This window comes from Podarcis raffonei, chromosome 14, assembly GCF_027172205.1.
Source record: "Podarcis raffonei isolate rPodRaf1 chromosome 14, rPodRaf1.pri, whole genome shotgun sequence".
In the NCBI taxonomy this organism is placed as follows: Eukaryota; Metazoa; Chordata; class Lepidosauria; order Squamata; family Lacertidae; genus Podarcis; species Podarcis raffonei.
The window spans coordinates 15,972,992-15,986,957 of record NC_070615.1 but is presented as its reverse complement, the minus strand read 5'-3'; the positions used below and the strand labels follow the sequence as shown (position 1 = coordinate 15,986,957).

General features: G+C 49.9%; 1 protein-coding gene across 3 annotated transcripts; it reads right to left on the bottom strand.

Annotated features, from left to right (window-relative positions):
- Nucleotides 1-1,090: 1,090 nt before the first annotated feature.
- Nucleotides 1,091-7,275, bottom strand: MEX3B (mex-3 RNA binding family member B). Of its 3 annotated transcripts, XM_053364820.1 has the most exons (3): nt 5,705-7,273; nt 3,670-4,575; nt 1,091-3,576 (listed from the first exon to the last, which is right to left on the bottom strand). In XM_053364820.1, the coding sequence occupies exons 1-3, from the start codon at nt 5,958-5,960 to the stop codon at nt 2,996-2,998; spliced, it is 1,743 nt and encodes a 580-aa protein (XP_053220795.1). In that variant the 5' UTR covers nt 5,961-7,273; the 3' UTR covers nt 1,091-2,995. The 3 variants fall into 3 exon arrangements, with proteins under 3 accessions (XP_053220795.1, XP_053220794.1, XP_053220796.1); XM_053364819.1 differs by having other exon boundaries at nt 1,091-4,575; nt 5,705-7,275; XM_053364821.1 differs by lacking the exon at nt 5,705-7,273 and adding an exon at nt 5,290-5,473 and having other exon boundaries at nt 1,091-4,575.
- Nucleotides 7,276-13,966: the final 6,691 nt, after the last annotated feature.

Sequence of the window (13,966 nt, the reverse complement as noted above, 5' to 3'; positions counted from 1 at the left end):
ATGGGACGCGGGTGGCACTGTGGGTTAAGCCACAGAGCCTAGGACTTGCCGATCAGAAGGTCGGCAGTTCAAATACCCACGACGGGGTGAGCTCCCGTTGCTTGGTCCCTGCTCCTGCCAACCTAGCAGTTTGAAAGCACACCAGTGCAAGTAGATAAATAGGTAAACTTCCAGCGGGAAGGTAAACGGCGTTTCTGTGCGCTGCTCTGGTTTGCCAGAAGCTGCTTAGTCATGCTGGCCACATGACCCGGAGGTTGTACACCGGCTCCCTCGGCCAATAAAGCGAGATGAGCGCCACAACCCCAGAGTCGGCCACGACTGGACCTAATGGTCAGGGGTCCCTTTACCTTTAGCTTTACATTTCATATAGTACACACAACAGGTCTTTGAGATTACAGCAGCCTTAACTGCAGCAAACTCAAGATGCAAACTTCAAAAAAAAAAATTATCAAAACATAGGAAAGGGGAACAGGAATCCTGGCTAATCTGGGACATTCCCCCCAAAGCCGAAAACTCATTTCATTAGGTCCCAAAAGCTACTCTTAAAATGAATGTGACCTACCATCCCCTGTTGTGACCCTCCAGGCGAAAACTCAGCCCACCAGTCATACATTGTGCTCTCCCACGGGCTTGGCAACCCCTCCGTTTTCAGCCTGATGGGTCAAATGATGTCACAAGCAGCGTCAGGCCTGCAGTCTGCACACATAGAAAGAATGGAAGTTAATATGGGAAGCAATTGGGGCCACGTCACACAACAGGATACACTTATTTGCAAGGTTAGGATACACTTATTTGCAAGGTTGCAAATGCAAGTTTGTTGCATTCTAAGGATCACACTCAAAGCTTCTTCTGAAACACTTCATTTTAAAAAAAGAAAACCAAAGGGGACTTTTCTGAGAGTGAGGATTCACTAGGGCTCCTTGCCAAACTTAGACTTGGTGGCAAACTCAGGTTTTCCCCCAGGCAATGTGCGGAACATCCCTGATAAAGACTTTCCGAAGCAGTAACATCAGATCAAAGAGACATTGCCTTATCCCCATCATAAAAGAACGCAATAAAACAACCACCAAAATCTAACCACAACACCAGATGCTTTTCTGTAATATTTTATTTATATAGAAATACTTAAAAAAACATGAAGTAGCACCATTACTTAAGTTTTACCTTTATTATGTAGAACTTTAAATGTCAGAAAAATAAAACTCTTGATACAATTTCAAATCTTGTCTCAGCAAATATAATATTAGTATCTGACCATGAGGTTAAAGGCCCTTTATCATAAAATAAAATATACTTTGTTTTTAAACTTTGCTCAGTAAAGTACATTTAAGATCAAGTAACATCACCTACATATACATAAACAAGTGGTAAACAAATGTATTAAAATAGAAATACTAAACTATAGTGGTGCAACAGAATTTTTTTGTAATTTCCACTGAATTCTATTTATACAAATGTTAGAAAGCATCAACAGTTCCTTTTGACTTATGCTTAAACGCTTCCATTTTTTGTAATAATATAGAATAAAATATGCTTTATATCACTGAATAGAAAATATGCTGGGTGAAGCAGATTTAAAAGATTTCTTTTTTTCTGAACCTATAAAAAATCTCCATCCCAACAGAATACTGTTCAAAGTATTACACATTTTATGGTTTTGCAATTCCATTCACAATTGTGTGATAGTAAAATAATACAGTGTTCTTCGCCATAAGGCCATACCAAAAAATAAAAAAGATTTAACCCAGCTACAAAAAAGTTCACTGAACTTAAATTAAAATACTTGTAAACATCTTTGCAATATGAAATATAATTTTTCAAGTCAAAAAAGAATAAAATACTTCAATCTGTATTAATGCAATTTATCTTTAAAACCTTTAAACGTTTTAATATATATAAGAGATATGTTACAGTTTCCTTTTTTTCTTCTTTTTTTCTTTGATAAAGCTGCAGTATCATAAGTTCATTATTATTATTATTATCATTATTATTATTATTAAAAATTCACAGGAAAAAATCTTGCCCTTTCGAGAACATTCAAGAAAAGTTACCCATCCATAGATTTATTTCTCAATAAGCAATCTACCAACTACCAGCACATTATACTAACTGTTCACACGCCATCATAATCCATATGCATTTCCTATTTTAATTTGGGGGGGAGGGAGAAAAAGAGAAGAGAGAGAGAGAGAGAGATCATTTGATTTGGAAGCTTGGCCTTAAGAGAAAGTGTAAAAACTAGTCTATTACTAGAATGTCGTTCCTTAATATTTATAGCATGCACCAGGTGTCACAAACATCCCCCTTAAACCCATTCCTAAGCTACGGCACACTCAAGAATGCAAGGAAACAAAAACAGAAGTTATTTTTTCAAAACCCAAGATGGTCACCATTCTGCAAAACGTCAGGTTCCCCCACCCCACCCCGTCCCCCCGTCTGTTATTATTTATATTATTTTTGGGATGTGCGGATACTGCAGCTTTAAAAGCTCGACACAGATATTATATATATTTATATGCATGTATATAGGCAAGTAGAAGACCTTTTGAAGAAGAGGAGGTTGCTTGTCTGTGTGTGTCGGGGTGGGGGAGAGAAAGAGGGAGCATAGGAGCCAACTCCGAGAGGTTGAGGTCCCTTTGCCCCCCCAATAAAGTATTTGAGGGAGCTGGGCCCCCCAAAAGTTTATGGGGTGCATCACAGGAGCCAACTCTGAGGGGTCTTTGCCCCTCCATAAAATAATTGATGGGGTGGGCCCCCTAAAATTGGTGGGCATTGCCCTTCAAAAGGGGTGCATGCACCGCATCATGTGATCAATGACATGGGGTGGGGCTTGCCTGGGGCCCCCAATATTTCATTCAAGTTGGCACCCCATGCCCTGCGATCCATTATGCAGGGTGCAGCTGGCCTGGCACACGTCTACACCCATTTTTTAATTCAAGTTGGCACCCATGAGAGGGAGGGAAGGAGGGAGGGAGGGGTCGCGGGTTGGGGACCCTTAGGAAAAGATCCGGATGGCCTGAGTGACGGCGCTGTGGCACACGGGGCACTGAGGCTCCGTCTTCTCGCAGATGCGGTTGGCACACTCCATGCAGAAGAGGTTGTGGCCGCAGGGCACCAGCGCCGCGATCACCTCGCTCTCGAAGCACACGGAGCAGTCGCGGCTGCCTTTCCTCCGCAGCCCCGACGACGAGCACGACGAGCTGGAAGAGGAGCTGGACGACGAGGACGACGACGCCGACGAATCCGACGGCAGGCCCGGCAAGTGGCAGCCCAGCCCGTTGGCGTATAGAGGGTAGGAGCAGGGCGACGACGACGGGGCGGACGGCGAGGAAGCGGCTGCAGCGGCCGCGGCGGCAGCAGCAGCGGCGGCCACGGCGGCGGCGATCAGGCGGCCGCCCGGGTCGCTGCGCACCCGCCGCGCCAGCGGGTGCTGCTCCAGCGCCACGCCTCCCGCCCCGACGTGCAGAGGCGGGGAAAGGCGCGTGGGGGGAGGAGGCGGTGGGGGCGGAGGCGGCCCGGCGCTCCGCCTCTGCCCTCCGCTGCTCACCAGCAAGGCCAGGTTGGCGTTCGACGGAGGCGCGCCGCCGCCGCCGGCGGGAAACGCGACGGCTCCGGGCGACGAGGGCCCGCGCTCGAACTGCGACCAGAGCAGCGGCGCGCCGGGCGGAGGCGCCGGCGCCAAGTCGAAGCCGGGCGGGGAATCGAAGGGCGGCAGCTCGGAGGCGCAGCAGTCGGGCGAGGAGAGCACCTCGCCGCCGCCATAGACGCCGTAGCCGTTGTTGTTGTTGTTGCCGTTGTGGTGCGGGAAGCTGAGCGACGGGCTGGGCGGGCTGTAGTCGGCCAAGCGGGCGCTGCTGCCGCCGCTTCCTCCGACGCCATTGCCGAAGTACGAGTCGGTGGAAGCGCTGCCCAGCGAGCTGGAGCTGTCGTTGCGGTAGCTGCAGAAGGGCTTGCGGCCCGGCGTCGGGGTGATGCTGGAAGAGGAGGGCGGCGGCGGGGGAGGCGGAGGAGGAGGGGGCGGCGGCGGAGGGGGCGGCGTGGGCTTGCTCCAGAGGCTCCCGGCGCCGCCGGCGGCTAGCTCGAAGCCCACGTCGGTGCCGTTGGCGTGGAAGTCGTTGTCGTCGGTGAGCTCGATGATGCCGCCCGTGCGCATGGCGATGTGCGCCTCGATCTCCTCCCGCGCGCGGTCCACGTTCTCCGGCATGCCGGTCACCTCGAAGACGGGCTCTTTGTCGCGGCTGGGCGTCACGATGTAGGTGTGCGTTTGCTGCTGGATGCGCTTGATGGTGGCACCCTTGGGCCCCACCACGAGGCCCACCACCCGGTAAGGGACCCGCACTTGGATGGTGGTTTGGCCCGGCAGGTTGGGCGGGCTGGGCACCGTGCCGTTGAGCACGGTGTTTTTGTTCCGGGAGGCGCGGATCATGGAGAAGTGTTCCGCCGCCGAAATGATCTCCCTCCGGGCCATGGCCACATCTTCCTTCCTGCCCGTGACAACGAAGAGCGGTTCCTCCCCGCGGACCGGGGTCTTGATGTAGGTGTTGGTTTTGGCCCGCAACGCTTTGATTTTACAACCTGAGATAAGGCGGGGGGAGGGGGAAGGGGGAGGGAAGGGGAGGGAGGAAAAAGAGGAAGGAAACACGGTTACATCTACTCCAGCTTTTCGGGGTGCAGCAACTGAACGAGGGGGGACCACCAAGCCAACCTGCCTCTTGGTCCAGCATTTCATCCACGTCGAGTTCCATTTGCAAGTCATCACAACCATGCCAGCTTTCTGACACAGGAACACACCCATCTCCGCACCTCGAACCAACCAATATTCCCATTGGCCAAAACAAACAAACAAACAAAAAAAGCCCCAAAACGTTATTTGCCCAGGATCTCGGAGATAATAAGTTGCAGGGGGGTGGGGCGGCAGAGAGACAACAATACCAAAACACCTCCCCACACCCAACGCAACCACGCTATGAGACGCCAAGTGAGCGGCCACATTTCATAAAAAATAAAATTAATAAATCCACACTCGTGCTCCGCACATTCCAGGGGAGGGGAAGGGAACCTGGGGAAGGGGGCTGGAGGGGTGGAAACAAGCCCGCCGGGGATGACATACACAGACACACCGAGAAATACAAAAAGGTATACCAGCAGCAGCAGCCCTCTTGAAGACACCCGCTTCGTAATGCAGATGCTTTGAACCTAACCCCCCCATTGTTCCCCTCCTTACCGCTGCCTGTAAGGAAACACCCATCGATTCCTAACTATTGACAAATAAAAGGCGCGCGCACTGACCAGCATCCGCTTGCATTTTTGCGCACACAGAATCAAATCAAAAGGGGTTTTTTTAGGGCATAAAAGGGGGAGGGGTTGTGCTGCGAGATGAGGCGAAAACATCTGGATGCAAAAGGCGTCCTCCACCTCTGCTCTGCTTCACTTTCTTTGTCTAGAGTGGAAGTGGCGGCGGGGGGGGGAGGGAGGGAGGGAGAGAAGGGTGTTGAGAAGAGGCGGCCAGGTTAGCCATCATCACAAGCCTGCAATTTGGACTCGAGGGGGCGAGCCGTGTTGGCATCTCGGAGGCAAAAGGCATCCACAGAAACCCAGGGAGGAGACAGCAGCTAGAGAGAAGAAGGGGAAAAAACCTCCCCTCGATTCCCACCACACATCTCTCTCTCACACACACACAAAGACGGTCGAGCCAAGCCCCCACCTTGCCTGCCCACGATCTCGGCGACATGCTCTGAGCTGGGCACCGGGACGCATTCGGTCATGTTCACGCTCTTCTTGCGCGGCTCGTTGTCGTAAAGGGAGCCCGTCTCGTCGTTGTCCAAGCCCAGCAGAGAGAGCTGATCCAAAGCGATCTGAAGGGCTCTTTGGTCATCCAGGGTCTCCCCGCCTCCTCCTCCACCACCGCCGCCTCCTCCGCTCCCGTTCCTCTCCATGTCGGCAAACAAGGAGCTGGGCATAGTCCCGGGTGGATGTGGGGGGATCGCGCCCTCCGCTTCCTTTCCCTCCTGCGCTCTCGGATCAGGAGTGGGGGGCGGGGGTGGGGAGGGAGGGAAGCAGGGAAGGGAAGCAGCACCAACACACACACACACACACACACACACACACACACACACACACACCAGGAGAAGGGGGGAGGTGGAAAGCAGACACAAAGGAAACAGCCAAGGCAGATGGCCAGCAAACGGCAGGACGAGGAAGCGGTTGGAGAAGCCCGGCAAGCAGATCCTGGATGCTGGCTCAGAACAAAACAAAACGGGCAAAAAGGCTCAGATTGTAATTTCCTTGCGCGCCGCTTTAAAAAAAGAGAAGCCCCCCCCCTCCAGTGCAATCCGGTTTATAAGATGCTTTCCAAGAAAAGGAGAAAAAATACCCCACCACGACTCCCCCCAAGCTTTTCCCTTTTTCTTCTTCTTCTTCTTCCTCCTCCTCCTTGGGGGGGGCGCGGGGGGGCGCGTGCAGAGAATAGAGAGGAGCGCTCCGGTGCTTTTGGCTCCCCCCCTTGAGTTCCTTTGCTGGCCGCGATGGCAGGCGTTTCTTTAAGGAGCCCCTCCCAGCTTCCACTCACTCAGCGATTTCTCTCCCTCTCCTCCTCTCCCCCTTTCTTTCTCTCTCTCTCTCTCGCTTTCTCCTCCTCCTCTTTTCTGTCTGAGCCTCTGCTGCAGCCAGACAGCGCTGGGGAAAGGGGAGCGGGGGAGGGGAGGAGAAATCAGAGCGCCGCAGCGTAAGCGGCCGGGAAAAGCGAGCGAGCCGAGGGGAGCCGCCGACAGCGCCGCTGGAGGAGCCGATTGGCCGGGCCCGGCGGAGGGGGGCGGGCCGGCTGGGCTGCTTGGCCCCGCCCCTCCAAGGCAAGGCTCCTTTTCTTTGTTGTCTAATGCAGAACAATAAAGGGGGGGGGGTGAAGAGAGAGAGAGAGAAGACCCAGAAAGAAAGAAAGAAAAAGCAACCCTGTCGATCTGTCTATGTGTACATAGAAAATCTTCCGCGCATTCATCAAGTCAACGCCGACCCAACATGACACTTAATGGCTCTTGCGGCATTGCAAACGGAGCGCTTGCAAACCCGTTTCCCATTCGGAAAAGGGGGTTCGTTTCTCCTCGTTCCCCAAGGGATCTCTCTCTATCCATTCGGGGTGCGGTGGCTTTTACGCAGGGAGGATAAAATGCTGGTCCCGGGTGATGGGTGGAGGGAGGGAGGGACATTTGCGCCGGCCCAAGGAGCCACGCGCGGCGCTTCCTGCGAGCAGCACCGGCAGCAGAGGGGAAGGCGGGAGGGGTGTGGCTTGGGCTGACAGTGTCTCTTTAAAATGAAAAAAAAGAGGGTACCTAACATTCCGATGGGAAAAAAAGAGGAACAGTCTAAACTGCAGCAGAAAGCGGGGTTTTAATTGCAACCGGGGAAACCCCTGTGCCCCGCCCCCCTCCACACACACACGCACACACCTTTCCTCCTTTTTAATTTGGATGCCTGCAACGGGGTTTGTGGGTGTGTGTCAAGCGATAACCTCTGAGCAAGTGCAAAGCAGCGTGCGCTCTCCCCTCGCATTCGGGGGCGTTGGGTGGGAGAGGTTTCCAGGTCAGAGGGGCGTGGCCTCTCCGGGGGGACTTGACAGATCAGAGGGACGCCTTCTCTCTCTTTCTTTCTTTCTTTCTTTCTTTCTTTCTTTCTTTCTTTCTTTCTTTCTTTCTTCAAACATAAACTGCGGCGGGCGCAGCGCAAAGGACGCTCAACTTGGAACGCGTGCTCGCACGTGCACACGTGCACAAAAGAAAGGCGAGCTGCGATCGCGGGCTGGCCTGAGGAGCGCGCGTCCAGAGCAAAACAAATACCTCCAACGCAGCCGCTTGAAACCGCGGACACGCCCATCCTTAATTTTTTGCAGCGACAAAAAAATGCAAGCAAAACCCTTTGCGCCTACTAGTCATTTCTGGCGAGCGCTTCTTTGTTGTTAACCAGCAAAGATTCTCAATTTGCAAAGGGGGGAGGGAGGCGGGAAGCATCCCTAACTCTCCTCCTGATTGGAAGAGTGCCGTTCTGCGCTTGCGCCCCGAAGGGTGTTTTGTATTTATTTTATTTATTTTTTTGTTTCCCCGCGCCTGCGCACAGGTCGCCTTCCTCTCCCACCGTTTTAGGGTTTGTACGGACGGAGTGGGAGGGATGCGCGCTGCTTTCCATTCAAGTCGCTGGCGGAGGAGGGGGCGTGGCTTCCTTTGCCGGAGGTTCTGGCTCCGCCTTTGGGAGCCACGTGCACTTTGGGCTGGCAAAGAGGAGGGAGGAGCCTTTCGGGCAGGGAAAGGGGCGGGTTTCTCAGCGACACTTTGTAGCCTGGAGCAGACAAAGAATGTCAGCATCGCGCAGTTGCAGAGCTTCTCTCCGCAAGCGTCGGATTGTGAACGACTCGCGCTCGCTTCTGGATTAAAGCTGGGGACACGCCTGAGCATCTCATCCCTGAAGAATATTTGCTCCTAGGCAGGGCTGAGCTGCAGCTTTTTGTATCTGCATTATCTATTTAACAGATGCATTTCACGAAGTCCTTTGCTGCCTTCCCTGACGGTTTAAAATGACAGGTGTTTTTGCACGCAGGCAGAAGGTCCATGATTCAATCGTGGCCAACACCAGAAAAGAGCTATGGAGGATCCCTGCCTGTCAGAGTTCCCAGGATTAATAATAATAATAATAATAATAATAATAATAATAATAATTTATTATTTATACCCCACTCATCTGGCTGGGCTTCCCCAGCCACTCTGGGCAGCTTCCAACCAAATTTTAAAATACAGCAATACATCAAACATTAAAAGCTTCCCTAAACAGGGCTGCCTTCAGATGCCTTCTAAAAGTTTGGTAGTTGTTGTTCTCTTTGACATCTGGTGGGAGGGTGTTCCACAGGGCAGGCACCACTACCGAGAAGGCCCTCAGCCTGGTTCCCTGTAACTTGGCTTCTCACAGTGAGGGAACTGCCAGAAGGCCCCCGGCGCTGGACCTCAGTGTCCGAGTAGAACGATGGTGGAGACGCTCCTTCAGATATACTGGACCAAGGCTGTTTAGGGCTTTAAAGGTCAGCACCAGCACTTTGAATTGTGCTCGGAAATGTACAGGGAGCCAATGTAGGTCTTTCAAGACCAGTGTTATGTGGTCTCGGCGGCCGCTCCCAGTCATTCCTTGGTGGGGGAAATCGTGTGCTTTAAATGTGTCCGCAGCCAAAACATCACCATTGGTGCATTATGATCAACAGACCAAAAATGAAGCCATACCGTGGTGGTAGTGAGTCTTCAGGCCGAATCAGGACAACCAGTTTGGTCTGTGAGGCCGTATCAAATGAGCCACAGACCCTTGGCTGATATGTGTGTTGCGACACAGTGTGTCGGCTGCACTGTGTAAGGTGTGTTTCACGAACACTCCCTACCCTCCTCCTGGGGCTGTAAAGGGGTTTGTTTAACCTCCGGCTTGCTAGTAAAACTGAATTACGGTAGTTAAAGGTAAAGGGACCCCTGACCATTAGGTCCAGTCGTGACCGACTCTGGGGTTGTGGTGCTCATCTCGCTTTATTGGCCGAGGGAGCTGGCGTACAGCTTCCGGGTCATGTGGCCAGCATGACTTAGCCGCTTCTGGCGAACCAGAGCAGCGCACGGAAACACCGTTTACCTTCCCGCCGGAGCGGTACCTATTTATCTTCTTGCGCTTTGACGTGCTTTCGAACTGTAGGTTGGCAGGAGCAGGGACCAAGCAACGGGAACTCATCCTGTCGCGGGGATTCAAACCGCCGACCTTCTGATCGGCAAGTCCTAGGCTCTGTGGTTTAACCCACAGCGCCACCCGCTGTGTCACAAAATGATGAAATGTCTAAAAAGTGTGTCACCAACATTAAAATTTTGGAAAGCTCTGCTGTAGAGTGTAGGGCAGGTTAAGACATGGCTCCTTGCTGAAAGCGGGATTTGCATGCACCGACAGTGGCAAGTGTCGACAGTCACAGCAGCCATTAGATGGCTTTCTGAGCACACTGGTCACTGGGCACATAGCACTTTCGCCTGCACAATTTGATTTCTAGCTGCACGAGCAAAGAAAAACTCGCTTCTTGATGTCATTGCCTCACCTACCTGCCAGTGTTGTCCCTCGAGAATGGAAGAGGTCAAGGAGTCAGCTGATTCTACACGCCCGTGTCATGCATTTTAATCTTAAGTACAGGGCAAAATATGAAGCAAGATATAAAGACCACCAGCTGCAGTACTGCATACCTACAAGATAGCAAGTGGCCTGAGTGGACTCCCTCCCAAAGGATCTTCCCAGCACATAAAGTATCCCCCTTAGACTTTGTTCTCAGTGGCACAATGGGGTGACCTTGGGCCAGCCACGGTTTCTCAGCCTAATCTACCTTGTATGGCTGCAAGGATGAAAGGGCACCTATTTGCCACCTAGAGCTCCTTGGAGCATTGGCAGGATTAACAACAACAACAACAACAACAACAATTTATTTATTTATACCCCACCGTCAAACAGTAAAAGCTTCCCTAAACAGGGCTGCCTTCAGATGTCTTCTAAAAGTCTGGCAGTTGTTTTTCTCTTTGACATCTGGTGGGAGGGCGTTCCACGGGTGGGTGCCACTACCAAGAAGGCCCTCTGCCTGGTTCCCTGTAACTTGGCTTCTTGCAGTGAGGGAACTGCCAGAAGGCCCTCGGCACTGGACCTCAGTGTCCAGGCAGAACGATGGGGGTGGAAATGCTTCTTCAGGTATACTGGACTGAGGCCATTTAGAGCTTTATAGGTCAGCACCAACACTTTGAATTGTGTTGAATTATTTATATAAACAAATAATACCTAAATGTGTGGAACCAGTTGCACAGAAAAGCAATCCAAGAAAACGCATTTTCAGCTGTTATCGTGAAAACTAAAGCTCTTGTGGCACCTTGAAAGAATTGGCATCTTTATTCTTGGCGTAAGCTTCCATAGGCCGCAGTCTGCTTCCTCAGACATGTGAGAAGCAGTGCCATTTTTGTCTAACAACTGGGAATAAATGGTTCTTTTAAGACTGGTGTGGCTAACCCTTTTTGCCCTGGCAGGGTATATTCACCCTTGGCCAATCGTATGTGGTCTGTATGCCAGTAGAGGGTGCGGCTAAACATATTGAAATATACTCGGAGTCGAGAGTGGATTTCATGCTCTTTATTCAGCTCGTAGTGGTGAGGAGGAATGGAAGCTTCATCTGCTTCATCTACATTATTTGCACAATGGGCCCCACCTGATTGTCTAGTTCCAGGATTCACCTGTAGGTCAATTAGGTTGCGGATTCACTTCCACCTGGGTGGCTCCTGTGGACCAATCAGACTGCTGCATTCTGAATCCTATTGTTCTAGGACCAATCAGACTGCTGCATTCTGAATCCTATTGTTCTAGGACCAATTAGACTGCTGCATTCTGAATCCTATTGTTCTAGGACCAATCAGACTGCTGCATTCTGAATCCTATTGTTCTAGGACCAATCAGACTGCTGCCTTTTGGATCCTATTCAACTCAGTACATAACACAACTTCTGGCATAATATACACCCATATAGTTTGTTTACAATAAACTTAGTGATCATGCATGTGTGTATGTATGTATATTTTCAGTACTACGTTAATTCATTTTATAGTAATTTGAGTTATGTTTCTGTTTGCTTGCAAAGTGACAATTGCAGTGGTGGTGCTGCTGGCTCTTATAGTCCCCACTTGACTTTTCTTTACTGTAACAAAAATGCATTACTTAGTCAAAGAGATTTCTAGCATTTAAGTTTCACAGCAGGCAAGTGTCGGTCCACTGCCTGTACATGTAAGCATTATGCACTTGCAAGTAATTGTTTATGATAGTTGCAACCTGTTGTTCTTTCCTCAGGATGTTGCCATGTTTTACAAGGTTCCAGCCAGCTGCTTTCCAAAGAAGACATCTCATCAGCCAAGGTAGCCAGGTTTACCCTTGCCTGCCCCCCTCTGGCTGGTAGTTCTGGCAAATTCTGAAATAATCATTACAGTACTTTAAAAATAAAAATAAAAATGCTTTGCTTATCAGCAGGTTTTCTAAAAAACACACACACATCCTCAAAATGGTTAGTTTTGCTTATCAGCAGATTGTGTACAGTGGTACCTCAGGTTACAGACGCTTCAGGTTACAAACTCTGCTAACTAGGAAGTGGTTGCTCCAGGTTAAGAACTTTGTCCCAGGATAAGAACGGAAAATACGCACCAGCGGCGCAGCTGCAGCAGGAGGCCTCATTAGCGAAAGCATGCTTCAGGTTAAGAACCGTTTCAGGTTAAGAACGGACCTCTGGAACGAATTAAGTTCTTAACCTGAGGTACCACTGTACTGGAAGGGAAATGTCTGTATGTATGTGTGATTGTTCCTTTTGTGTGTGTGTGATCACGGTACTCACTGGGACAAAGTACCCGACCCTCCAAGTGTCCCTATTTTCCAGGGACAGTCCTGGATTTACAGAAACCATCCCGGTTTCTGATTTGATACTGGAATGTCCCACTTTTCCTTAGGACATCCCTAATCTCATCGGAGAAATTTAGGTGGGTATGATAGGATGTCCGTATTTTGATTAGAGGGGATGGAGTTATGCGACACCAGAGTCGAGGAGATAAGTAACTATACAACCTTTAGAAGACATCTGAAGACAGCCCTGTATAGGGACGTTTTTAATGTTTGATGATATATTATGTTTTTATATGTATTGGAAGATTCTCAGATTGGCTGGGCCAACCCAGCCATATGGGCAGGGTATGATGATGATGATGATGTAAGGAGCCAGCATTTGTCCACAGACAGCTTCCTGCGTCATGTGGCCAGTATGACTAAACCGCTTCTGGTGCAACGGGATACCATGACAGAAACCAGAGTGCAGAAAAATGCTGCTTACCTTCCCGCCACCGCAGTACCTATTTATCTACTTGCGCTGGTGTGCTTTCGAACTGCTAGGTTGGCAGGAGCAGGGACAGAGCAACGGGAGCTCACCCTGTCACGGGGATTCAAATGGCTGACCTTACTATTGGCAAGCCCAAGAGGCTCAGTGGTTTAGACCACAGTGCTCCCCATGTCCTATTATTATTATTATTGAATAGGATGTCCCTATTTTTATTGGAGAAATGTTCTAGAATATTCCATTCCACCCTGAGATTGAGAGGGTTGCCAGATTTTCACCTGCTTGCTGAGGCTATGCTGCTGGGGTTTAATCCTTGGTCCTTTTAAACATGGAAAGCATGAGTGCTCTACCACTGAACCACACCCTTCACAAACCCTCCCTTCTTGCCAGAATGAATGAATGAATCTTTATCTTGCTACATATTTTTCAGTGGTTTCAGACAGAAGTTTAAGAGAGTAGACAGGACTGGTTTTACAAAGCCTTTCCTAATATATATTCTTGGGGTGGTTCCATTCAGATTTTCAAGGTGCACAGCAAAAGCTTCCAGTGCAACCTTACTTGTGGCTAACAAACAATGATCCTCAGTAGGAGCTCAATTTGGAATCACCTTAACAAAACCTTTGCCTCTTGGCTGCTTCCTGCGATAGATATGTTGATGAACATGCAAAACATTTTTTTTAAATGACTGAGGGACTCTGAGATCAAAGTTTCTCCCCCTAAGAGGTAGCCTTTGTCTTCAAAATGCTCATTTATCATTGTCTTTACATGTAGGTTCCTCTTCTTTTGCCCCAGTAGATGAATGTGGGGTGTTTGTGTGGAGAGAAAACCAAGTGTGTTGTTTTTTGTAAATTACCCAGTTAATTTTCCAGTTTGCTTCACACAATTTCCTGAAATTGACTTCTGAAAAGCTAATTGCGTGCTTAGTATGCATTAATAACCAGTCAGGTGACTTTAAAGAGTTTGGTAAGCTAAAAAAAAAAATTTTTTTTTAAGCCCACCACATTTAATTATCTCCTCCTCCACTCTTCACGCTGAGGCCATAATTCAGCCTATGCTAAATAATTTTAATCC